General features: G+C 38.5%; 1 protein-coding gene across 6 annotated transcripts in view; it reads left to right on the forward strand.

Annotated features, from left to right (window-relative positions):
• ARNT2 (aryl hydrocarbon receptor nuclear translocator 2) overlaps positions 1-27,925 on the forward strand; it is a 371,710-nt gene that overhangs the window by 254,568 nt on the left and 89,217 nt on the right. For all 6 annotated transcript variants that reach the window (XM_072619163.1, XM_072619149.1, XM_072619140.1 and 3 more), the window contains 3 exons: positions 11,944-12,046; positions 17,436-17,501; positions 17,653-17,738. In XM_072619163.1, the coding sequence (XP_072475264.1) occupies positions 11,944-12,046; positions 17,436-17,501; positions 17,653-17,738 (255 nt within the window). The remainder of the gene's footprint in view (positions 1-11,943; positions 12,047-17,435; positions 17,502-17,652; positions 17,739-27,925) is intronic.

Raw genomic sequence — 27,925 nt, forward strand, 5'->3', positions numbered from 1 at the left:
GGCCAGAAGATGGGACAAAGCAGGTGATGAATGTAATTCAGGGCATGCCGACTTCAAGACGCCTCTAGAACATTTAGGTACAGATGTCCAAAATGTATTTTGAAGGAGGAGATATTTTAATGGATGCTCTTTTATGCCCTTCTTTGGCACTGCAAAGGTCAGCATGATCCTAACAAAAAATACTTACCTTTTATTTTTAAATGAGCATGCATCTCAGTGTCAGTGAAGGCAATGTTAGAGATTGTTAAGTATTGAATCGGTTATTTTGCAAAACAATTTCTCCCTGAGAACCAAGCTTTCTAATTTTTGTCCTTTTAGGTCAACCAATTAACCCTAGTTGCCACTAAAAGCGGCTTCTGGCTGTGTCTCCTCTTTCTCCCTGCAAGGCTACCTATTTAAGGTGCTGTTTCAGGGGTACATAATTTTATTGTGGAACACATGCTGCATATTTTATGAATTCTTTGTCCTTGCAGCAGTAAGCCTCCCCAAATTTTGATGGATGCTTTTGCTAATATCGTGAAGTTTTTTCAAGGTCAACTTCATGTACACATCTGTTAAAATGACTGTTCTACCTTTTGAGAATAAGAACATTTTGTCACGGCAATGAATGGAATTTTTTTATTCCTCTCTCCCCTCATTTCAGGGGGCTGTACATATTTGGAACCACTTCAGATATTATCTGTAACTTGACCATTGCTTTGCTTTTACTTTTAATCATTTCCTCTTGTTCTCTCCTTCTCCCTCCCACTTGCTATCTTGGTTTTCCTCTTTATAACTAAGATAATATGTTTTCAGTTTTCTTAAGAATTCTTTTGGTGAAGTATTTCTATTTTGTATTTATCTTCCTCTTCTAGCCTGTGGAGTGGTTTTTTTTTTTTTTTTATGTGTACAAAGTCTTCTTTTGTGATCTTATCCAAGGCAAACTTCTAATTTGTCTTTTTTTTTTTAAGTCAGTATCGGCCAAAAAACTGTTTGAAGCCCATCTGGCTGACAGCAATTAAGGAAGGATCCTCTTCCTTTGGAAAGTAGACTGTCCTTATCCTAAGGCCATGGGATTCTTAAGATATTGAAGTGGGTAGGCCACCATAAAGAGGATCTTGCAAACTAATCTACTCTAGAGTCGGACAACTGGTATTGTCAGTAGTGGTCTGCTTTCAAGGTTCCTCTCTGGCTTCCTTGTAATTCTGATCCAGTCTCTCATCCTGTCCTGGTTTCACCTTTCTTCTCTCCCAGCTATTTCAGCCAAGTTATCTTTCTCTAATAGCATACCTACAATTGCATTGATTCAGACTGTGAATTATCTTATCTGCCATAGTTGTAATCTAGAATAACTCTTTGTTCTCAGTTCCCTATGCCGGTGCTCAGATAGTTAATACCATTACTTGATTCTCAGCAAAAACTGAGAGAATTCCTGTCTTCTGGGGCCCTATAGAGGCCTGAGGTCCAGTTTCCCTAATAGTATGTATGTACAGTCAGAATGTTATCAGTGTATTGATACTCTCTGGAGGCAGGTCTGCATCCATGTCTTTGAGAAATTAGATTTTCACCAGAGAGCGCAGTGGCATCGTTGTTGAGAGGTCTCTTGAGAATTGTAACTGATCAGAGCTATAAAAACAAGCAGGAAATTTTTGTCACAAAATTGTCTGGCTTAGCAGTTTGAAAATTAAGGGAGCAGAGTTATATCTAACTCAGTCTCACTTTTGTTCGATGTACTCAGAGGGTTGAATTCCAAAGGTTGTTATTGTATATGCGTACTGTTTATTCCCTGGTTCTTTCGGCAATCCCAAGCTACATCCAGCCACCAAAGCCCAACATTTTGGCATTTCCTAATGATGCTTCATGGCTGCAAATTAGGAATACCATGTCTTCTGGGAGAGGCAGTACGGCATAGTGGATAAAGAGCTAGGAAGACCTGAGTCCAAGTACCACCTCAGATATCATTTGTGTGACCCTGGGCAGGTCACTTATCTCTCAGTGCTGTAGGCAACTCTTTGATACTATAAATTGCAGAGAAGATGCTGATCTCTGTTATTAGAGGGAGTTTTCTTACCAGGGCATTCCAAATAGAAATGAAATCACAAGTCCAATCCCTGTCCTATGTTCTCTGAACATCAAAATGGAAGGTGTCGTGTTGGTCAACTCAAAGATATACATATTACCAATGATGATTGCCACGCAAGAAGTGGTGTAAAAGTGCATTGACAAATACATGTTTGACTGGAAAAAAGAGGTGAGAGGATGATAGATGGATAGTTTAAATATTGCCCAAGTACCCATTAAATATTCAAAGACTCAAGGAAAACCTCTGGTGCATTGAGTAAACTTCTTCATGAAAAGAATTATAGGAGGATATAGATAAGAAGTATACAAAATGAGAATGCATGGAATGGGTTGAGATCATTGAGACACATTGAAGTAATATTAAATTATGTGATCTCTCCATCAGAAAGCCCAGAACTAGAGATTTTCATTGTCATCTCTTATATTTCCCATCATGCCATTCCATTTCTAAGCATCTGTAAGCACCTTTTTATTATCAATCAAATTAATTCCACTCCTACCCTGGTATTTAAAGGCCTTTGCAAACTGGCCCTACTCCATTTATCCAACTTTATTTCCCATGATTTCTCAATATCAGCTCTCCACTGCAATCAAACCAGGACTGCTTTTACCCCAAACCCATTATACTGATGGGAACCTTGGGACCTCTGCTATAAATGCTGCCCTGGAGGAAATGAAATACATCCATTTGTGCTATTAAACTGAACTCTGTGGAATAGACTAGAGATAGCTAGGTGAGAGTGGAGAGAACTCAACTCTTGGATTTAGGAAGACCTCAGATCAAATATGGCTTCAGGTACTAACGATATGATCCTGGGCAAGTCAGTTAACCTCTGCTTGTCTTAGTTTCCTCATCTGTAAAGTGAGAATAATGATATTTCCTCAGTTCCAGGGTTATTGTGAAGATAAACTGAGATAATATACTTGCAAAGCCCTTTGCAAACCTCAGTGTGCTATATAAATACTAAATGTTTTGTTGTTTATAAAGGAGATTGTCCTTGGTGAATAACATTTCCCAAGTCTCTATGTCAACCGTATCTGCAACCTTGTATTACCTACAGCTAATGGCAGTCCAGGACTGCCATCCTCTGTAGGGAACACAGACCTAGACATGCCCCTGGGTGTCCAATTGAATCCATCTGGTAAGTTGTGGAAAACATTTATATGAGAATGGGAAAACCCAGACTTCCCAAGATGAAGTGTGTGCTTCTACAACATATGGGTGGAATCCACTCTCCTTTCTCTCATTTGCTTAAACAATTCCAATGTGTGTTCTGCTGCTACAGAATGAGAGGGAACTTTAAAAAACAAAAACAAAAAACCCTTCAGTCATTCCCTTCTTCTGGCTCCCCTGTAACATATCCTGAAAACAGTCTTTATATGGGGTAGGCATTATTTCAGGCATATGTGTAATTATTCAGCCCTGTGCTCCAGCACACTATCCTTATCCCAAGCTATACCCTTTTGATATTCCAAATCTAAAGCCGTGAGACTGCCAATAAATGCCTTCTCTCTCTCATCTCCGTGCCTTTGCTCTTGTTATTCCCCCTTTCTGAGAAGCTGTCTCTTATTCCCCTCCACCTTTCTAATCATCTCCATGCTTAAGGTTCAGTTTCCATAAAACTTTTTGGTGCTACACAGCCCATCTTAATCTCTGACTTCCCTGAAATCCTTCGGCCTTCACTGACTGCCACACCATCTTTTCTCTAGTTGCACCTGTGTGTCTTAAGTTCTCAATTAGATTGTAGTAGTCTCTAAGGACAGGATCCAAGTCATACTTCCTTTGTACATTCCTCATTCATATTATTGAATGTGTAAATGGATAAATTTTTCACAATGTCATTTTGCTTTTCTTAAAAAAGAAATTCTAACTGGTATGAGTTTGTCCCTGCAGAGCCCTCCCTCTGGCTGTTTTAATTATAGTAGTATGCAACATTTGATGATCCATTCCTGATCCCTGTGGAGTCCTTCCTCTGGCTATTTCAATGAAAATAGTGATGAAACACTTGGACTATCCATTTCTAATCTTACATGATGGGCCCATTTATTTTTTGGTCTTATCTGTATGTATTACTAACCAAACTCAACTTCTGTTTAATTGATCTACTGAGGAAGAGGCATTATATTGTCAAATTGACTACTGATATACTTTAGAGTTACACTATAATATAGAAAATTGCTAAAACGTTCTGTATTACATCCCCAGCTCAATACAATGTTTTTGCTTCCCCTATGATCAGTGATTTGTGTGGCTTTTTAAACAAAACTTAGCTGTCATGTAATTTGAGCTTTGGAGTTGCTACGGTGACAAAGTACCAAGGTCATGTAGAAATAGTTCATCTTTAGGCAACAAGCCTTGCATCAGTCTTAATCATAGTATTTTAAAATGAATGAAAGTGAAACAGAGCACAGCCCTTCCCTTGATAAAGGCTATGAATCAGTGTAGCCATTTGCATTTTCCTGTCACAAGTCACAGTAATCACAATTAGATTCTCAGAAGCAGGGAAAGATGCTAGTTCACATAAGGAGCTGCACCCTTGAACTTGGGTGTAAATGCTACAGTTTGGGATTTAAATATAGGAACAAAATTCTTCAAAATTTTGATGGACTGATCTAATTGGTATGGGCTCTCCCTCTACCAGTGCCAGTCTCACCTATAAATCTCATCTTGTCCATGCTCTTCCATTAATCATCCATTGGAGAGATCTGCCTAGTGCCCTTGAAGCCTTGCTATGGCTAGTTTAATGATAATACCAATGCACCATTCGCACTCTCCATTGCTGATCCCTATATCTTAACTATAGGATGGGTTTGCCTATTTTTCTGATTATACATGTCTTTGAGGTAGCCTGGTATAACAGAGAGAGACACCGATTCTGAAGACAGAGCACCTGGCCTCAGGTTCACTTCTTGGACAAGTCACTTAACTCCCCTATACCTCTTTTTCCTCATCTGCAAAATGAGGAGTTTGGATAAGATGGCATCTAAGCTGTCTTCTAGCTTTAGATCTATAAGGCCATGACCATCAAGTCTTTTGCCTCATAAGTTTAAGTCATTATTGGCAACATGCTTCTGCCTACTTACAGCCACCATCTTTCAATGGCTGCTTTGGTCATCTCAAATTTTGATTCTTCATAGAGTATAGTTTTCCATGATTCACAGCCATGTAGCAATACTGGGAGAATACTGGTGTTAAAAAAAAAATGAAAAGGACTTTGGTGGCAGGAAGCGATTTGAGATCATTGAAAGTGCTGTGATAGATTTATCAGATTTAATCCATGTCACCCTCCTATTCAATTTTTTGCCTAAGATAGATATGTATCAATATCTGTCTTTCTTTACTTCTTCCTTTCCTTCTTCCTTCTTTCTTTCCTTCCTTTTCTTTCTTCCTTTCTTCCTGCCTTGCATCCTTTCTTTTTATCTATCTACTTATGTACTAACTTAATTGTCTACCCATCCACCTGCATGTCATAGACAGTTTACAATCCTAACTACAATTGTTAGTATTTGGCTGGATGGAACAATGGATAGAGTAGTGGTCCTAGAATTAGGAAGACCTGAGTTCAAATCTGATCTCAGACACTTATTAGCTGTGTAATCATCAGCATTATGCTTAGTAAGTTATAGAGTTATATAAATATTACTTCTTATTTTGATTGACTAGCATGTAAGCTCCTTGAGGATGACTGTATTGTTTTCATCTTTTTTCCTCATTGTCTGCCACAGTTCTCTGCTCAAATGTTTGTTGAACTGATTTTTTATTATTATTAGGTAGTGAGTATTGCATTGTATAAGTTATTCATGTAGAATCTGAATGAATATCTGTGAAGATTGTTGTCCCATCTGCAGTTGGAGAATTGGGCTAGGTGTCCTTTAAAATCTGCTCTACTTCTAAAATTCTGTGAGGGATTAGAGTTCATTATAATCTGATTTGCCTACATATGTCTCTGGGTTTTCTTAATAGTCAAATGAAATTCATATGGACCTCACAGGGATCTCATGGGCCCCATAGCCAAATAGTCAACAACCTGAATAAGAGAATGTTATATAATACTGAAAGAAGTAGAAATTACTTTGAGAGTGGGGCTCTGAAGATTCACACATGTATTATTTGCATTTTAAAAGACCGTATTTGAACATCAAGCATCACATTTTACTTTTATGTTTGTTTTTTTCATGTCCCTTACTCTTTCCTGTACTCAGTTTCTCTTAAATCTATTCTCATCCACCATCCATTCCTGCTTTGCCAGTCAATCAATCAAAAAGCATTAAAGTGCCCGCTTTGTACCAGGCATTGAAGGCACCCATCCTTCTAACTTCCCTATTATGATAGAAGACGCTGACGTCATTTCAGTTACCCAGAATTGTCCTGGACTTCATCTTCCCTCACTTCCTATATCTAATCAGTTTCTAAGTCTTACCGATTCTGCCTTCACAATATCTCTGCAATCGATCTCTCTAATCAACCTCCTACTGCATTCAGGCCCTTATCCACTTGGGTAAGTTATTCAAGGCCACCTTCAGCCTGGACTATCATAATAGCCCCCTAACTGGTCTCCCTGCCTCTAGTCTGTCTTCTCTCAAAAACCATCCTTTCAACTGATATTCCTAAAAAGCAGAGCTGTTTAATTGTCACTTTTTTTGCAAAAGAAACGTCATTGGCTCCCTATCACTTCTAAATGAAAACCTCCTCTTTGTGGCATTTAAAACTTTTTATGATCAGTTTCCAATAGAGTTTCTGCTGCTTTCATATTTTTCCTCTTCATACACTGCATTCCAGGCAGACTGACCTGCTGGCTGTTCACCATACACAACATTCCACCTCTCACCTCCAGTCATTGCACATTCCACAGCTGGAATCTCCACTACATCTTGGAATCCCATCTCTTCCTTTCAAGGTTCAAGTCAAGTAGTATCTCCTACATAGCACTTTTCCTGATCTCTTCAGCTGTTAATATGCTGTTCCTCTCCTAAAGTACTTTATGTTTCCATAGCGTATATCCCAATATATAAAAAAATATATTATTTTAAATTTTTTTCATTTGCACTCAAGTTTTTAGGTACCCCATCTATTGTATAGAGTTGAGTGAAATAGGCGTTTTGAAGGGGGTATGCAAAGGACTTCATTGTCCCTACTGAAACTAGAGTATAACATGGAGAAATAAACATTGAAACAGTTGTCTTACAGAGTCATGGCTGAAATATCATGAAAATATGTTTTCTGATCTCCTTGTGTTCCAAGGCCCATGTGGCACACAGCTGTGATTTATTTTCAGAGTGCTGGATTGGAATTTGACAGACTGCAAGGTTTGCCTTCCTCACAGCTGAAACCATTTGCCGTTTGGGTGATGATAAAGCAAGTGACAATTTACACTTAAAATGCCGTTAAAAAAACACACAGAAAAAAAACAATACAGAAATCTTGAGTGAGAACAGACAAGCACCAAACTGTGTTTGTAATATGAATTATACAAATGACAGCTATTCATTTATTGGAAATTAAAATGGAATATATTTAGTAGCACAAAAACTAGGTAATTATCGAAACTTATTACTAAGCCTCTTCTAACCGAATTATATTCAAATGTACTTATCCAACCCAGTTACTTCTAAATTGAAATTAAAAAAAAAAATTGTAGCACCTTTCAGAAGTCATGCTCTGATACCTCACTTTAGCTTAGAGGTAAATCTGAGCTCATGAAGGAGCATCATGGTCCAGTGGAAGAAATGTCAAAGCTGAAGTTAAGACCTTGGCCTGAACTGGGCAGATCTTCTGATCTCCCTGGTCTTTGGTCCTTCTTTGTAAAATGAGGGGGGTAGTCTGGATGACCTCTGAATTCCCATCTAAAATAATAGTATGTGAATGTAATGGAATATTATTGTGCTGTAAGAAATTACACACAGGTAGTTACACAGCTAGTAAGAGTCTGAGGCTGCATTTGCATGCAAGTCTTCTCAATTCCAGGTCCAGGGCTCTGATTAACTATGATTTTAGAGGATTCATAATGAAACATGCTGTAGCGATGTGTTTTGAATCCTTGTTAGGTTCTGCTGTGCACGACATGCTTTTTTTCTTTTCTTATTACATATTTAAGTTCAGTAATTAAAAAAAGCAAAAAAAAAAAAAAGAATTATGAAGGAGACAGTTTCAAATGAACCTTGGGAGACTTATATCAAGTAAGACAAAGTGATGTAGGCAGAACCAAGAGAACAATTAGAGGAAGGAAGGAAGGAGGGAGGGAGGAAGGAAGGAAGGAAGGAAGGAAGGAAGGAGGGAAGGAAGGAGGGAGGGAGGGAGGGAATGGAAGAAGGAAGGAAGGAAGGAAGGAAGGAAGGAAGGAAGGAAGGAAGGAAGGAAAGAAGAAGGGAAGGAAAGAAAGTAGGAGGGAAGGAAGGAAAGGAAAGAAAAAAGGAGGGAAGGAAATATGTAAGCAAGCACTTATTAAGCACCTACTGTGTGCCAGGCCTTGGCTACATACTTTTACAAATATTGTTTCATTTGACCTTCACAGCAACCTTGAAACTGAGTCAGACCAAGGTCAGGTATCTCCCCTTGGTCATATAGCTAGTAAGTGTCTGAGGAGGAATTTGAATGCAGGTCCGGGTCCAGTGCTTTATGAATACAGTGACTAACTATGATTGCAGAGGATTCATAATGAAACGTTAAATATATGATGGACTTACAATGTGGATTGGGACATGAACTTTTTTGAACATGGCTAATGTGAGAAATGGTTTTGCTTGACCATGCATATTTTTTACAAGAGTACTTTTTTCTTTTTCCAGTGGGGGCAGGGAGATAGGAGGGGAAGAAAGTGTATATTTTTGTTCATTAAAAAAATTAATTTAGGAAAAATAATTTGCTTCAGACTCAAAATCTATCGTCCTGTAGCCATGGTGCACAAGCCCTGGCAAGTTCTACCAAAGTGAAAGCATTTGGGAATGTTTCAGGTGATAGACTATGTCTGTCATCCTGGGCCCAGCATAACAAAGTTTGGAGAGGTTCATCATCAGAACAGTTGCCCAGTAAATGAAGATTTTTCTTTTTTTGGCTAGAGCATCTCATTAATAAGGGCCCCAAAGGCATAGAGGGGTTTTGGTTTGTCTTAGTAAAGGGAATACCCACATAGATGAAATCACAGCTGCCTCAAGTATTAAACTACTACTTTACCATGCTACTTGCCAGAATGAAGTATAGAATGACCTCTTTCTTTCCTAATTGAGGTCTTAGGTCTGTGATTTAAACATTATAGCTTCAATAAAAGGTAAAAGAGACAGTCATGTCTTACCCTGCCATTACACTTGCCTTTGGGATGCCCCATCATACACACTGGTGACAGCTAAAACAAGCTGTTCACAGGTACTGCAGGTGTTAGGACATGTCTGCTGATTACAGTGTTCTTCGCAAGATGGTAGAGTGAGACATGCAGGAATTAAAAAAAAAAATAAAAGAATTCTAAATAGCTGTCTTTGTCAAGACGCCATCTGCCTGTCTGAGATAGGGTTGGGTTTGATGGAGGTTTATCAGATGAATTCTGGAGATCAAGACAGATCTGTCACTGGAATGTGGAATGAGCATAGAGCCAGAGAGTGTGTTGCAGAGCCCAGTTAACCACGGCAGAGCTGGGCAGATGCTTGCTTGCAGATTAAAATCAGACCTGTGTTTTGGCCAGAGACCAGGGCTTAGGACAGAACATGGGTCAGTGGGTAAGACTGAAATGACAATAATTGATATTTATATCCCTTTTGACAGGGGTTCTCAACCTTTGAGCCTGTAAATTTTTTTAAAATGTGTTTTGGTAACTGCACTGTAATATAATTGGTTTCCTTTGTAAACATGTATTTTTTAATGTATTCAAAAATATGATTCTGAAAGGGATCTGTAGGTTTCACCAGACTTCCAGAGGAGGTCTCTAGCACAAAAAGAGGTTTGCAACCCATATTTTAAGGTTTAGGAAAGCATTTTACAGATACAACTTTATTTCATCCTTACAACAACTGTGTGAAGTAGCTAGTGCAGGTAACATTATCTTGGAGGGAACTGAAATTCAAAGTAACAGAAATGGCCCGTCCATGGTCTCAGGACTAGCAAAGGTCCTAAGCAAGAGGTGAACCTTCTGAATCCAAATCTAGTCAGTTTCCATTACCCCACCCTGAGCTCTCCGTAGTGACCTAAGTGTTGGGCTTAGAGTGGGTTCCCTCTGATTTGTCTTTTAATGCATGATTTAAGTCTTTCTGGGGACGTGGTGACTTGTGCCAGCCTTAAAGGGGGCTCTGGCCAGGATGGATGAGACATTAAAATTAGAATGGGGGTAATAATAGTACCTATCTTGCAGGGTTGTTGTGAGGATCAAATGAGGCGATATGTAGAAAAAGCATTTAGCATAGTGCTTGGTACATAGTAGGTTCTGTATAAATATTTATTTTCCTCCTCCCTATCCCCCAATCTTAGAGTCTTTGCTATGAGATTTACTTAAAGGCAAGGCCTGTAACAAGGCATGCATTAACTTGATCCTACCAGAGGAATATGTGTGTGTGTGTGTGTGTGTGTGTGTGTGTGTGTGTGTGTGTGTGTGAGAGAGAGAGAGAGAGACAGAGACAGACAGAGAGAAACAGAGAGAGCAAAGATCATTTTAGCAGCGATCAATTACTTTTTTTACATTATATATTTTTATGTTTTCCTGGCTAAAATCTATTTTTTATTTATTTTCTACTCATGTATTCATGATAACAGTCTGTACTCGTGAATTTAATTTTTAGAAACAAACATGCTCTTGTAAACAACTTATCTCCCATACGTTCTATATATCATATTTTGAATTCCTATATTTCAAGGAGAAAAAATAAAGGAAAATTTCTCAGAATAGTGAGACTTTGTCAACATATTTATCAGCCAACAAATATTTATTGACTATCTACTTTGTGCTCATTGATATGGTGTATGCATATTTGTATAGTTGAAAGAACACTGGATTTGAATGACTTTGTGACCTTGTATAAATCATTTTACTCCTCTGAGCCTCAATTTCCTTGTATGCAAAAACAGGGATAATAATACTTAAACTATTTCCCTCATAGAAATGCTATGCGGAAACTATAATACTTTTGAAATCTTAAAGTGAATGAATAAATGAATGAGCAAGTGAATGAAAAATCACTTATTAAGATTTTATTGTGTGTCAAAGATACAAATACAAAAGTGTAATAGTCCTTGCTCTAATGGAGCATATATTCTAATAGAGGGGGGTCAACACATACTGGGAAATGGTGGCCAGGGAGGGGAATTTTGGTCTTGGAGGGTAGGACGGTGAGTTGTTGCATTAGGCTGTTGATTAACACACATTTTCTAGCAGCAGTTGTAGTAATGATTTGATTTTTGGGCAAGGAGGAAATCAAATGAGAAAGGTTTATACTTTGCAAATTTTCAAATGTTATATAAATGCTATCATCCTCGATCATCATCATTACAGGAGAAAATGAAGATAAAAGTGTTTGTCATTTTGTTACATCTTTGTATAAAGAGCTAAAAAATTTTCTAATGTTAGGTGCCTGTTACTAAAAATTTTCAAGGAATTGTATATGACATGAAAGTCAGCCAGCTTACTCTCTTTTATTCTGTGTTAACAACTCTAGGAAAAGTCTTTTTTTTTCTTTCCCAGGAAGGAAAAAAAAGAATAAGAACTATTTATTGCAGTGAGTTATTTGTATTATGAGTAGATCTCATTGATCCATGTTCCCCTTGCCAAAGTGCTGGAGAATTGACTGTACTAAGAAATGAGCAGTTATACAGTTCCCTTTTTCTTGGTAATCAGGACAAGAGAAGAAAGTTGTTTCAGGTCTTGTCAAAAGTTTTATGCCAATTTTATTTTCTTTCTTTTTAAGGTCGAATTTTGGATCTGAAGACAGGGACAGTTAAGAAGGAAGGTCAGCAGTCATCTATGAGAATGTGCATGGGATCCAGACGCTCTTTCATTTGCAGGATGAGGTCTGTGATATGAGCCCTCTAATTCGTTTGTCTCAAGCTACTGTTGGCCATGGTTGTCACATATGGGAAGGGTTGAATACTCAGTGGCTCCCCTTTACTTTCATGACACTAATAGTTCACATTTATATAATATTTTCCTTACTATCCCCATTTTATTTCTAAGGCAACTGAGGCCCAGAGAAGATTTGCTTAAAACCACACAGAGCAAATGATAGATTTCAGACTAAATCTCGTTTTCTTATTCTAAATCCTTCCACACCCTGTGATGCTTTCGTTTCTCCCAAATGTGCAAGGTGCTTTGTCCCTAGTAAGTGCTTGCTGAGGTCATTAAATAAATGCTAATGTATCAACATGGAATCTCAGTGTTGGAAAAGACCGGAGAGATAAGTTCAAACCACAATTGATTGAGAATAATCTCCACAACTTCCTAACAACTAACCATCGACTTCAAGATTCCCAGTGATGGAACATCCTTTAGCTCCTGGACATTTCACTTTTGAACAGTTCTAATTGTTAGGATTTTGTCCTCACGTTAAACCTAAACGTGCCTCCTTACAACTTCCACCAGTTACTCCTAGTTTTGTTCTTTAGGGCCAAGCTGAACCTCCCTCCAAGTTGACATGGAGCCACTAAGGACTGAAATTGTTCATTCAACCAGTTTCCAGTTCCACTTAACTGTACCAGTGACTAGTCCACATCTTTTCATCTTGCCCAAAAGAATAAGAGCCACATGTTTTACTGAAATCTAGAGAAACTGTATCTGTAGCATTCCCTTAGGATTCAGAGACTTTCATAATCTGGCCTCAACTTCCCTTTCCAACCTTTTATTTTGCTAATGTCTCCATGAACCGTGCACTTGAGCCAGAATGGTTTATTTATTGTCTTCCAACACCTGTCTACCTACTTGTCTACCTACCGTCTTGCTTATGTTCTGTCTTTACCTAGAATTCTGTTTCCCTTCTTTTTTGTCTACCCAAGACATATTCACCCTTAGAGGTCTAGCACCATAAGACTTTCTGGACTACTTCAGTGCAGAGTGAAACTCTTCTCTCTGAAATCATCAAGCTAACCCCAGTACTCATTTGGCAATTAATTATCGAATGACTTGATCTCTTGTCACAAATATCATTCTTTGACTATTCTTGTTTATTTCTTGTCTTTGCTACTAAATTATAAGTTCTTTGAAAACAAAGGGGGAGGGGAGGAATATAAGCATTTATCTAGCACCTACTATGTGCCACATACTGTACTAAGGGCTTTACAAATACTTCATTTGAACCTCATAACAACCCTGACAGGTAGGTGCTATTATTATGTTCCCTACTTTACATTTGAGGGAACTGAAGCAAACAGAGCTTAAATGACTTACCCAAGGTCATACAGCTAGTCCAAGGCTGAATTTGAACTCTAGTCTTCCCAACTCCAAGTCCTCTGCTCTGTCTGCTGTGACACCTAGCTGCCTTATTCATCCTTGCATTCCTCTCAATGCCTAGCACATTGCTTAGCACCTAGAAGGTATTCAATAAATATGTACTGAATGAATGACCTAATGAATGAACTTAAGAATAGGTGGGGTAAATGGTTCATGTGAAAATATAGCTAGAAAGGGGAAAACACCATCTCTTTTAGAAAGCAGCTATAAAAATCATTAAGAGACCTGGATAGAAGTCCTACCTCTCCTATTTATTAGCTGTGTGATTTTAGGCAAATTATCTTGCCCCTCTTGGCCTTGGTTTTATTGCTTTATAAAATTAAGGGGTTGGACAAGATGGCTCCTAGCTCTAATATTATATGATTCTGTAGGAGGCCCTTTGATTTCTATATGAATCCATTTTTTTTCTGTGCCTGTTTCCATTATCATAATTTCCCTACCCCCAAATAACACAAGTAGTAAGCACACTGGACCAATTATTGCCCAACAATGTAGGCCAATCTAAGCCCACCCATACACCCACTGGTACCTAAAATGCCATACTTGGCAGCAGACACGTGAGATCATCCATTTCTGCCTCAGTTTTCTGCTCTAAACTATAAATAAGCAATCCAAACCATATTCTACAAGCTAAATGATAAGGGCTGTTTAAGATAATGTGAATTGTCATGATTTTGATTATTTTACAGCTAGTGAATTTTGAACAAGAATATCAACTCATTCTCATAGAGTACAGAACAGAACTTTTTAGAGCGTATCTTTGACATTCTTGGCTTTGAGCCCAAATCACTAATTCATTTATTTTGGTCACTTCACTATCTCTTGAGTTTCTGTCACTTGCAAGGAGCAGTGCCAAAAGAAATGGTAGAAAGCTGTCCAAGACCCAATTATAATTAGCCCATGATGTCAAATACGTGGTCCCCATCCTCAAGGAGCTTACCATCTTTCAGGACCGAACAAGGCACACAAGTAGCCATGCAAGCCTGAGTGTCAAGGGGCATAGGTTGAATGGTCATGGTCTAAGAGATTCCCCTGGGGGTGTGGGGGGTGGGGAGAGCCACTTTTTACTATAAGAACCAGGAAAAGCTACAAGGAGAAGATAGGAGGGGGAGGGGGAATTCCCCATGGCAGAGTTGTGGGAAGAGGATATATGTGTATTTTTTCCTGTCAGGTAGTTAATACAACACATGCAGCAGACTGAGTACAGATTTCTGAAGAACTTCTAACACTTTCATCTCTGCTTTTCACTCCCTCTCTCTCAGTGCTATCTGTGTTTTCTGTTTGTTTTCATGAAGTATCCACTGATCTTAAAGGACTTACTAAAGTGAAAACATTAGTAGGATATGGGATAATTAACAATCCTATCATCCTTCCCGCTGTAGACATCTGGTTGACTAGCACAATTGCTGCTGCCCTTGGCAGCATGTAGCATTCTCTTGCCTTTCTAACTTTGTAGCAAAGCCGTCATGTGAATCCTCAATTCTCTTGCTTTCTCTCCTCTTGCACCCACAGAATTCTGATGGAAGAAGTTCAGAACCCAGCAGACCTAGTCTATTTCCCCTTTCCACTGGCCAGCCAACTCAGTCCTCCCCTCTGCTCAACTGTCCATCAATTTCTCCTTCTTAGGCACCCTACCAGACTCCCTGAAGTGGTTATTTCAGACCACCTCTCTGTAAACTCATATTTAGTCTACACTAATCTTTATTTACAAGTGACCTTGCTTCCTGCTTTACAGAGAAAGCCAACATCACCAGTAGGAGTTTCCTCCTAAAACCTCTTCTTTGCCTTAACTTATTACTTGTCCTAAACCAAGTGGCATTCTTCCTTTAGGCCCTGCTTTCTTATGAAGCTAAGTTTTGTACTCTGAACCACCCTTCCCTTACTGTTCCCTGCTCCCTATTATCTTGTGTATCTCTAGAATCTTCAACATTGCCTCGAAATATGCTCTGGTCTTCCCTTTTCTGGAGGAAAAAGTTTTATTTCATCTGTTACCCTATCTAGCAAATGAGGTTTTTTTTTCTCTATTAATATTTTTCTCCCTCTCAGTGAGGGTTCAGTACTGTCAGGAGGTGGTGGGAACCTCATTCAAATAATCTGAGCTATAAGGCAAATGGTTTGGTTAGTTGTTATTTTTATCCAAAATAGAAATTACTCCAGTAATTATATGGATCCATTTTCTCATTGATGTGATTGAGATTAGAGCTATGGGTTTTCCAGAGGATCCTTTTCTTCCAAATATCTCTTTATTTAAATAACTGAATTTGATTCAGTTTAAGTTAATATTTATTAAAAACCTGCTATATGCAAGCATTTAACTCTTCTAGAGAAATGTTTTTAAATAGTCACAAATTTGGTACCTTTTTTCACTAATCTTTAACTATTATAAATACTAGTCCAGTCTAATCCTGGATTTATCCCTAAATTTTAAATAGGAGATTTCTTTTTCATTTACCCTGAATCCTGTCTTTGAGTACTCTTTCAAGATTAATACACAAGTCTTGAATTTTAGCTTCAGGATTTCAACTGAATTTCAGATTTAGAGGCAGATGGTGGCCCAGTGGATAGAGCACTGGACCTGGGGTCAGGAAGACCAAGTTCAAATCTGGCCTCAGATACTTGCTAGCTGTTTGACCCTGGGGAAGTCACTTGACCTTTGATTGCCTCTGTTTCCTCAACTGTAAAAATAGGGATAATACGATCACTAACTTCCCAAGGCTGTTATGAGGATGAGATTAAATAATGTTTATCCAAGTGTTTAATACAGTGCCTTGCACACAGTAGGTGCTACATAAATGCTTGTTCCCTTTCCCATTCACCTCTAGTGCTTTAGCATAGTTTGGCATCCAAAACCCTTGTAATTTTTATAACTACTAAGGACAAAGTTTTGGAATCATTTTTGTGACTTCCTGCTATTAGCTCCTGCTGCTGAAATAATTTGTCATAGATTTCATCTACTTAAAACTTCATTTCTAAAGCTATTATTATAACTGCCATTTACATATATTATCTCATTTGATTCCCACACAGCTTTGTGAGATAGGTACTGTCATTTTCACCATTTGACAGTTGGGGAAACAGAGGCTGAGAGAGGTTAAGTGACTTGCCCAGGGTCACACAGCTAAACAAGTATTGGAGGTTCAAACTTGGATCTTCTTGAATCCACAACTAGACCTCTAACCCCCATGCCAAACTGCCTCTCAACTGCTAAGAAGTGATTTCGTCTATCCATTTGGAATTGATGAGAATGTTAGTTCTCTAAATCTAATGTGCTCCTGCTTTAACCAGAATCAAGCCACACCTACTCCTAATTCGTGAACCTGCCAGCCATGACCTGTCCATACATAATGTAAAAGAAGATAGAAAACAGTCTTTTCCTCTGACATCCCTGGGCACCTTGAAGTCTTCTTCCTAGGACTGCTATCTCTGACATGGACCTCTATTCTGTGGCTCTCACCTGCCTAGACTCGCCCTTGTCGATTCCCTAGATCTGACCAAATGGTTGGTTAACTGGCAACATGTGATGAATTCCTTCAGCCTTGTTAAACCCGCTAGATCAGATTCATTGCATCTCTGAGTCATCAGAAGGCTTCCAGAGCCTTCTTATCACTCCTGGTCAGCTTTTCAAAGCAGCTAGCCTTGCTTCCTTTTACATAAGCATCAGAAAATAGTATCACAGAGCAAACATAAATGCCTACAGAGCCCAGTGGATGGAAATCAAAGTTCACATGGTTTTGCCAGCCTGCTGCTTAGCTACCAAGGAGAAGAAGTGAAAATGAATTAACTGAATGATAGCGTGTAAAAGTTTGGTGATACTGTGTTGAAGTAATTAGCTAAACTGGAATTTTTGTTTTATCTGTAGGTACCAGTGAGCCCTAGACAATTGATAACTTGTACCAAGTTTGTACATTTGTGGCATTTGTGTGTTTATTAACTACCGGTGAATTGATTTACTCTTAGGTGTGGAAATGCCCCTTTGGATCACCTTCCTCTTAACAGAATAACCACAATGCGGAAAAGATATAGGTCAGTTTGTTTCTCATTTGTAATATGTGTTATCATGAGTTCTTTTGGTCTGGGGTGGCCTCTCAGTCCTTACTCTATGGGTGTGCATGAGAGTCGTAGTGGGGGCAGAGTGGTCCTGATGCAAATTGTTTCACAAATGCCTTTTGTTTAGGAATGGCTTAGGCCCCGTTAAAGAAGGAGAGGCACAATATGCTGTAGTCCACTGCACAGGATACATCAAGGCCTGGCCTCCAGCAGGTAAGGAAAGTCTGCGTTCCCATTGTAAACAGATAATAATAAGAGAGGGGCACTTAGAATGAACCATACCTTTGATGAACTGGCTCAGAAATCAGCCAGTCATTTCACAGGAAGCCTGCGAAGTCATGGGCCCTATTTGTAACTGCTTGGAGGCCAAGAGAAGAAGCCACAGTGACTGGCCATCCCACCCTGAAAAATCTGAATGGTTGGTCTTGCTTTAAGGGAGTTTCCCCAGCTCATTGCTTTATAGATGGCATTCTACCCTGCCTTTGACTTTAGTTCGTAGAATCCTGAAATTGCTATTGATGATTAACCATTTAAAGCTGGGGTTCTTATCCTTCTTTGTATCATGGATCCTTGTGCAGTCTGGTAGGACCCCTTCTCAGAATAATGTTTATAAATGTATAAAATAAAATACATAGGATTACAAAGAAAACCAAATACACTGAAATGTAGTTACTGGAATATTAAAACAAAAAACCAAGGTCGTGGACACCAGGTTAAAATCCCCTGGTTTAAAGTAATCTGGAACTTCTAGGAAGCATGTAAATCTGTATGCATTTGTAAAGTACTTATTATGTATCAGGCACCATACTAGGGATACAAAGAAAGGGGAAAACAAGACCTTGCTCTTAAAGAGCTTATATTCTAATGGGGAGACTGTGTACAAATAACTATGGACATTTACAAGATATAGGGATATAGAGTATAACTCTCAGAAAGAAAGTGGGGGGGTGGGACCCTGAGAGACCAAGAAAGGCCTGCAGAAGGAAGAATTTGAGCTGAGTCTTGAAGGAATCCAGGAAAGCCGGGAGGTAGAGGTGAAAAATGAGGACATTTCAGGCCTAGGGAAGAGCCAGTGACAAAGCATGGAGTTGAGAGGGAGCATCCCGTGTGAGGATGAGCAAGTAAGACCACGTAGGTAGACTGCAGCATGACTAGAGTGAAATAGAGTATGAGAAGATGGGAAAGGTAGAAAGGAGGGGCCAGGTTGCAAAGGGATTCAAAGGTAATATAGAGCATTTCATATTTGATTACGGAAGCAATAGCAAGAAACATTGTAGTAATAGCCGACATTTGTAAAGCACTCTGTTTTCCAAAGTAGTCTCTGTGTAACTTTAGTACTCAAAAAAAAAATTGCTGTTTTGGTTAAAGCATTAGAGAGGTGATAATCCCACTGTACTCCAATCTAGCTAGACCACAAGTAGATAATGTTGTTCAGTGGTGAGTTTCACATTTTAGTAAGGATATTGACAAACTGGAACACAACCAGAAGATAAAGGAAAAGAAGACATTCTCTCTCTTTCTCTCTCACTCTCTCTCTCCCTACACACACACACACACACACACACACACACACACACACACACACACACACATGTGCACACATCCATACACACACACTACATGTATGTGTAGGGAAAGTGTGTATGTATATATGTATGTATATACACATGCATATACACACATATATCATACATTTAGAGGTGGTGTAAAGAGACTCTAGGAATATCTAGTCTAATCCCCTCATTTAACAGTTTAAGAAACTGAAGCCTATGAAGGTTAAGTGTAAAGCTGTCAGAGGTGGGATTTGAATCCTGGTTCTGACCAGAAAAACAGTGTTCTTTCCACGAGCTATATGGCCTCCCCAGAAAATCTTATGGTATCTGGTATTCCTTCTAAATACTGATTAGGTCTGACTCTGCTTAGTTTCTGGAATCAGAGGAGTTGGGGCATATTCCAGGTTCTATGGTTAAAGACTGAGTTTGTTGGAATGGGTAATCCTTCTCTTGACATCAATCACAGTTTCCTCCATACCACGTCAGATAGTCTTAACGAATTGCTACAGCCAAAAAGTGTCTGTTACTTGTTAATTAACCTGCTATTGTGATGCTTTCCAGATTTAGTAGGCTAGACCTTAGATAAACAGAAACAAGAGTTCCTCATTGGGCTGTTGTCCAACTCATCCCAGCTTTACCATAGCTTGGTCGGCTAAGCGGTGCAGTGAATACAGTGCTGGTCCTAGAGTCACAAAGACTCATCTTTGTGAGTTCAAAGCTGACCTCAGACATTGGTGCGTGACCCTGCACAAGTTACTTAACTCTGTTTGCTTTAGTTCCTTATCCGTAAAATGAGCTTGAGAAGGAAATGGTAAATCCCTCCAGTATCTTTGACAAGAAAACCCCCATAGCTTGGGCTGAATTGGCAGAACCTTTGAGAATCTTGGGTTCATTAACTTTGTGTCATGAAAAAGCATCAGAATCAGACTTCAGTGGAAGGGTCCCACAAATAATAATAACAATAGGTAATATTTATATAATATTTACTATGTGCGAGGCAGTGTGCTAAAAAACACTTGATTATTATATCATTAAATGGCCTGGGGAGGTGAGCGCTGTTATTATCCTCAATTTACAGATAAAGTAACTGAGACAAACAGGTTAAGTGACTTGCCCCAGGTCGCAGAGCTGTCTGAGGCCAGATTTAAATTCAAATCTTCCTGACTCCAAGCCCATTGCTCTATACACTTGAGTCACCTAGATGTCCCCAAAACCCTGATAAACTACATGTACGTAAACAAAAAATGAAACGTGTGTGTTCAAACTAAAGATGATAGTGCTACACAACTCTCCATATAAATTAGGCATGAAAATTTTGATGCATTGTAATATGAGTCAGTATCATCGTTTGGTCCCCCTTAATGCTAGTGCCTCCCCCCCCCCAGATTATCTCCAATTTATCTAATATGTATCTTATTTAAACATAATTTGTGTGTTGTCAATTCTTTGAGAGCAGGGACTGTTTTTGTCTTTCTTTGTGTCTCCAGTACTTAGCATAATGCCTGGCCCATAGGAGACAATAAATGTTTGTTTACTTGACATGACTTGATATGATTGCACTCTTAGGCTGCCTTACACAGGAAAGAACCCTGTGTGGGTAGTCTTAGGACCTAGGTATGACTCCCTGCCGGGCTACTTTCTGGTCCTAATTTCCTCAAATGACATATTTTATATTTATATATTTAACATATTTGTCATTAGTTTCTATAGAATGACAAGGGTTGACTATGTAATCTCTAAAGTACCTTATAGCCCCAAAGCTTATGATCCTATTGTAATTAAAGCATTAGAGAGGTGATAGTCCCATTCTACTCAGTCCTGGTTAGACCAGAAGTAGATCACTGTGTTCAAGGGTGTGTCGCATTTTAGTAAGAATATTGAAAAGCTTGAAGATAAGTAGTGAAGACTCAATACCAAACCACCTGGGATAGATTAGTTGAGGTATTTAACAGACAAGATTTTGGGGGAAATGTGTTCCTTATCTGAATATTTGGTTGATTTTAATAGAGAGATGTTTGACTTATACTGCTTGGTTCCAGAGGACAGAACGAATATTAGTGGATAAAAGTTCTAGAGAGGTAGATTTTGTCATAGTATAAGAAATTCCTGAACATTTGAAACAATCCAAAAATAGAATGGGTTGTTTAGGCGATTAGGAGTTCCCTGTCATTGAAGGTGTTTAAACATTGGATGGATGATTCCTGGTCAGGGATATTTTAGAGAAGGTCCATATTTCAAATAAGATGTTGAATTAAATGAGACCAAAGTCCCTTCCAACTCCATAATCCTAGATCGGAAAGGCAGTATTATTATGTTCATTTCATACATAAAGACTGAGAGATTGCCTAGATCATACAGTGTGTAAATGGTACAGATAAGTAAGAAAGAAAGCAAAACCAGACAAACAAAAAACTCCTTCACCCATGCTTCCTGTGGCTGACACCCATGAGTCTTGAATAAGCACTGAAGTTCACAGGATCCAGCAGGGTTGCTTTTTAAAGTTGGAATCTATTCTCACCTTAATATTTGCACAGTTCTGCTGTTAGGAGTATCTCTATGTGGGAAGAGATAGAGCCTTGGGTTTTTTTTTTCCCTTTAAAGATAAAATGTAATGATCTCAGCATGTTAATGAAGTTCATTTTGTTTAAAATTATTTTTAAAAGATATTTAAAACTTCTTCAGTGAGAGATCTATCAAGTCCACGCTGAACCTTAGTATATTCCGGATTAACCTTTGGAAGACAATATGACTCTGAAAAGCTTGGTCTGTAAATTACAGTTTGAGCCCTTTCTCTATTATCCCAGTTATCCATCATCCCAGTCATTTAATTCCTCTGTGAAATCCCATTTTCTTATTTGTAAAATGGGGGATAAAAATACATACCCAATATGAGAAACAATTGAGATTGACAATAAATGTTTGTAACAGGGATTTTGTTTTGATAAGGGGGAGAAAAAGTGGGATTTTGCTAATTAAAAAAAGTATAGACTATTAAAAGGAATTAAATTAGATTTACATGTATAGAATGTATGCATGTATCCATATATATATGTTTAGACTTGGAAACTCTAAATCTCTATTTATCTTAGAGGTATTTTCATGATTATAATTGGGAGCTTTCTATCATATACCCGTGCTTCCTGATATATAGGTGTACTCTGGTGGAGGTAAGAACACAATACAGAAATTAGCTGGAATATATCAGACGATCATTGGGTTGATTTTTAGCTACTTTCTAGTCAAATCCAACCCCTTTCTTCATTTACAGTCTGAGAAAAACTGACGCTGTTGACCAGATCTTACTTTTTGTAACTAACTGTGTGGCCAAAATAATCATAGGATTTGCAATCAGAGGACCTAGGTGTGAATCCTGGCTCAGCCATTTGTGAGTCTGGGTCAGATTATTTCTCCTCTAAGCATCAGTTTGCTTGTTTGTAAAACGTCCTGTTTCAGTTGTTGCTGTTTCAGTCACGTCTGACTCTCTGTGACCCCATTTGGGGTTTCCTGGGCAAAGATACTGGAGTGGTTTGCCATTTCCTTCTCCAGCTCATTTTTACAGGTGAGGCAACTGAGGCCAGCAGGTTTAAGTGACTTCAGGGGTCACACAGCTAGTAAGTGGCAGAGGTGGAATCTGAACTCAGGAGCTCCTGACTATAGGACTGACATTCTATCCACTATGCCACCTAGCTGCCCCCAACGTACTACTTACCTTATAAGATTGTTGTGAGGATCAGATGTATGGTTTACATAAAAGATACATAAAAACAATACAATAATATGTAAATGTGAGCTGTGCGTTGCTTTGTTACACTACCCTTTCCTGCTTCTCCTGGTTCTGAACGTTCTTTCTCTTTCAAGTCATTAACCAAGAGTACTCCACCAAGGGGCCATCTTTAATCTGCTGATCTTTTCCCTGTATATTCTTTTGCTTAATGAGTTTATTTGCTTGCTTGAAGAAAGTCCAGAGAGGTGAAATCACTCATCCTCTTGCCCTGATTCCAGCTAGCATCCTGTGTTTATTTCAGAGTGTCACATTTTAAGAAGGACATTGGTAAGCTTGAAGGTGTCCAAAGAAAGGCAACCAGGATGGTGAAGGACCTTGATTGAGTTCATGGATTGACTGAAGGAAGAGTGGATGTTTAGCCTATAAAAAAGAGGGTATGATAAAAGAGAGCCTGTATCAGGGAGGGTATGATAGCCATCTTCAAACACTGGAAGGACTTTCATCTGAAAGGAGATTAGATTTGCTCTGCTTGATGCCAGAGCAAAACCCCAGAACTTGGAGTAATGAGTAGAAATTGAAAAGAGGTGAATTTAAGCTTTATGTAAAGAAAAAACTTCTCAACGGTTGCAGCTAAGCAAAAGCGGAACAGACTGCTTTGGGAAGGCAGTGGGTTTCTTCTTCATTGGGAGTCTTCAAGAAAAGGCTGAATGACATTTTTCAGGTCCCTTGTGGATCACCTGTTCTTAACATGGGATATGTGGGTTTATTTCAGGAGTTCCATGAACTTGAATAGGTAGCTCGATGGCACAGTGGATAGAGTGCTGGGCCTGGAGTCAGACTCATCTTCCTGAGTTCAAATCTGACCTCAGACCCTTATTAGCTGTATGACCCTGGGCATATCACTTAACCCTGTTTGCCTCAGTTTCCTCATCTGTAAAATGAGCTGGAGACTTCATTTCAGTATCTTTGCCAAGAAGCCTCAAACAGGATCACAAAGAATCAGATATAACTGCGCAAAAAAATGAACTTGAATGGGAAAACTACATTTTTATTTTGATATATTTAGTTTTCTTTATAATCCCATGTATTTTATTTTACACATTTGAAAACATTCTTCTGAGAAGGGTACACAGACTTGTTAGCAGATTGCCAGAGGAGTCTATACACAAGAACTACCTTAAGAACCTACATTGTAGAGGGAACTCTTTTTCAGGTACATATTGGACTAGAAGCTCACTGAAATTCCTTCCATTTAAAATATTCTGGGATTCTTTGCAAAGTGGTAGAGCCAGAACTCAAACCTGTATCTTCTGACTCCAAATGCAGCGCCATTTCTACTCCAAGTCAGCAAATACTGAACTACTTTAAGTTTGTCTCCAGGCCAAGAAAAATTACATTCCACGTTACAGAAAGAACCTTCAGATGTCATTACAGAACTATTGTTGGGAACCTCTGAGAAATCAGATAGAGTGGGAGAGGTGCCAGATACCTAAGGACAGACAAATATTCTATTTTTCATTTTTAATGAAAAAAAAGGAGAGTCTGGAAAACTACAGACTGGGGAGATTGATATCAATCCTCAGCAAAATTCCAGAAATAATTTTTAAAACTGATGATTTTTGAACATGTAGAAAAGAAATAACAATCACTAAAACTAAGCATGGGCTCCTTAAGAATAAGTTGTGCCCACGTAAACTGATTTCCTTTTTTGATAGGGTTACTAGACCAGCAGAGTACTATAAACATAGTGTGTCTCTCTTTTAGCAAAGTCGTTCATGATGTCTTCGTAGATAAAATCAGCAAGGTGTTTTATTGGGTACATTCCCAACACCATATCCCGAAAGTATCAATTAGCCACTTAGAACCAATCCAGAGGGGGAATTGTAGTGAACTGCCACAAGTCTATAGCCCTGAACTCTTCAACATTTTTACCAGTGACTTGGATAAGAACATAGCAAATATGTCCACCAAATCTATGAATATAAGCAAGCTGGGAGGGATAATTAATAATCTAGGTTCAAAATAATCTTAACAACCAGAAAGATGAACAGAAAAGAATGCATTTTAAAAAACAGAAAAGTGCAGGAGGCAATGGCAGGCACCATAGTTTGGTTAGCTCCTGTGTTAAATTTAAAGTATCCCTTTTAAAAACAAAGTATGTAATACACATTCACAGCATCTTAGTATTTTTAAATTAATGTTTGTTGACATTTAAGTTTAGAAAAATTAAAAAGTAAGGTAGGTTTTTCTTTTTTGATCAGTTACTTGATTACAGGATGGAGGAGATCTGGCTTTATGTGAAAAAAGACAGGAGGAGTTAGTTCATCACAACACACTTACCATGAGCCAAGAATGTGATGAAGCTGCTGAAATAACTGAAACCACATTAAGTGACATTGCTAGAAGGATAGATCCCAAAGGGACGGAGTCCCACTAGAGTCAGCACTCATCAGCCCATTTTGGAAGAACAGTGTCGTATTCTGAGTGCCACGTCTTAAGAAGAACATCTTCAAATTGTATCTTATTTGAAAGTGTGGCCAAAATGATGAAAAGCTTTATAATCATATCATGTAATAAATGTTTGAAAGAGCATGGCATGTTTAGCCTGAGAAAGGTTACACTTTGGGGAGAAGAGGATATCTATATGATGGGCGATGAAATAGATTTGTTCCAAAAGGAAAAAACTAGGAGCCATATTTGGAATAAGAGAGAATAACATTCTGGCTCAATAAGAGAAAAAACTTTCTGAATGAATTAAGGCTATTGGACAATAACATGAGCTACCTTGTAAGCTAGTGAATTCTCCATCACTGGAAATATTCAAGGATAGACTGATTGACAATTTGTTAAGGACTATATAGGAAAAAATTGTTGGTGTTCCCAGCTGAGGTGGAACCTGAAAAGGTTCTAGTCAAACCCAGGTCCCCTGAGGAACATCTACGAACACTGATAAAAAAGTACCATGTGATACAACAGAACCAAAGGCAAATAGCACTGAACTCCTCTGTGTCATAGTAAGTGGCACAAAGGGATAAAATACTGATCATCACCATAGCTAGCATTTCTGTTATGATATAAGGTTTATAAAATGCTTTCTGATCATTATTTCTGAACTGAAGTGTGGCTACTGCAGGGATTGAAGCCTCCTACTAGGAAACCAGACTAAGACCAGTTCAACTAGGTGTCTGTAGATGCCCTAGGAGACGAGTCTGAAGCCAGTGCTATCTCTACTGGGGCTATGGTCTGAAGCCCCAGAGGTCCAGGTAGATAATATTACTACTACTACTGCCATGACTACTACTACCGGCTAGCATTTATATAGTACTTACTATGTCCCAGGTACTGTGTTAAGCGCTCTCCAATTCTTACCTCATTTGATCCTTACAACAACCCTGGGAGGTAGGTTCTATTATTATCCCTATTTTACAGTTGAGGAAATTAAGGCACTCCCAGTGCTCCCCCTTAAAAAAACTAAGACCAGATGAATTTGCTGGTGTTTTCTATCGAATATTCAAACAACTAACCACAACCTGACAAAATTATTGTAATAATAGAGAAAGAAGACATCCTCCAGGTTTCTTTTATGAAACAAATTTGGTCCTGATTATCTAAATGTATGAGACAAAGCAGAAAAAGAGAATAGACCAATGTATCTAGTAAATATTGGTGTAAAATATTTTTAAAATATGTTAGCAAAGAGCAATATATTCAAAAATTATTCACTGTCCTCCGGCTATTTTTATTTCAAGAATGTGGAGTTAGTCCAATAGGCTATAAGCAACGAAAGCAACTACAAAACAATAAAAACAAAAACTATATAATTATATTAATAGGTGTAGAAAATGCTTCTGACATGATACAGCACTCATTTGTTTTTAGAACTCTTAAAAGCACAGGAATAAATAGATCTTTTCTTAAAATGATTAACAATGTTTGTCAAAAACAAGAACCGTAATTATGTGTAATGGAGAAACACTAGAAAAAAGGTCTTCTCAAGATGATCAGGGGTAAAGCGAGGATGCATCTTGTACCTCTATTAATTAATCTAGTCTAAGAACAAAAAAGAAACAAAATGATCACTATTTGCAGACAATATGATGGTTTACTTAGAGAACCCTAGAGAATTAACTGGAGCAGCTAAGTGGCTTAATGGATAGAGCACTGAGCCTGGAATCAGGAAGACTTGAGTTCAAATCTTGCCTCAGGCTTTTTACTTTTTACTTTACTTTTTACAGTTTTACTAACTGTGTGACTCTGGGCAAGTCACTTAACCCTGTTTGTCTGCTTCCTCATCTATAAAATGAACTGGAAAAGAAATGATGAACCATTTCCATATCTCTGGCAAGAAAACTCAAATGTAGCAGTCCTTTGGTCAAGGCCTGAACTCTCTGACTGCCTTGAAAGAATACTGTGGGAGTTGTATTTCTAAAGAGAAGAGGAAGTTACCACTGATCTGTGAGATCAGGACTCTGGATGTTAGCTGCAGGAAGGCATGGGACAGTGGTAGAAGTCACATATAGGAGAGGGTGACCTTTACTGACAGGGACAGGGCTGGGATCTCAAACCCCAAGCCTATTAGTTAAAAAGATTTCACCCTCTCACTAGAGGCATCATCATGAGCCATTCATGTTTTATGACTCCAATTCCAGGGGCCTTTACTTGGGACCTTTGCTCCATTAAATCATGACCCCAAATATGTTCTGGTGATTACACTAAGAACAGTAGCCACAAAATAAAACAATAACCAAAAAACCAGCAGGAAACATAGGAAAGGTAATCCCATTCAAAATAACTCCTGAATATCTGGTAATCTACTAGCCAAGCCATACTCTGAACAGCTACAAAACATTTTTTTAAAGAAATAAATGAAGGCAAATAATTGGAAAATTATTAATTGCTCATGTTTGTACCATGCCAATATAATGAAAAATGATTATACTTAAATTAATTTACTGACTTAGTGACATGCCAGTTGAAGATCAAGGATCTGTTTTATTTGTTGTTGTTCAGTAGCTTTTCAGGGATGTCTGACTCTTCATGACTCTATCTGGGGTTTTCTTGGCAGACGCTGGAGTGGTTTGCCATTTCCCTCTCCAGGTCATTTTACAAATGAGGAAACAGGC

This window comes from Notamacropus eugenii, chromosome 1, assembly GCF_028372415.1.
Source record: "Notamacropus eugenii isolate mMacEug1 chromosome 1, mMacEug1.pri_v2, whole genome shotgun sequence".
Taxonomy (NCBI): domain Eukaryota; kingdom Metazoa; phylum Chordata; class Mammalia; order Diprotodontia; family Macropodidae; genus Notamacropus; species Notamacropus eugenii.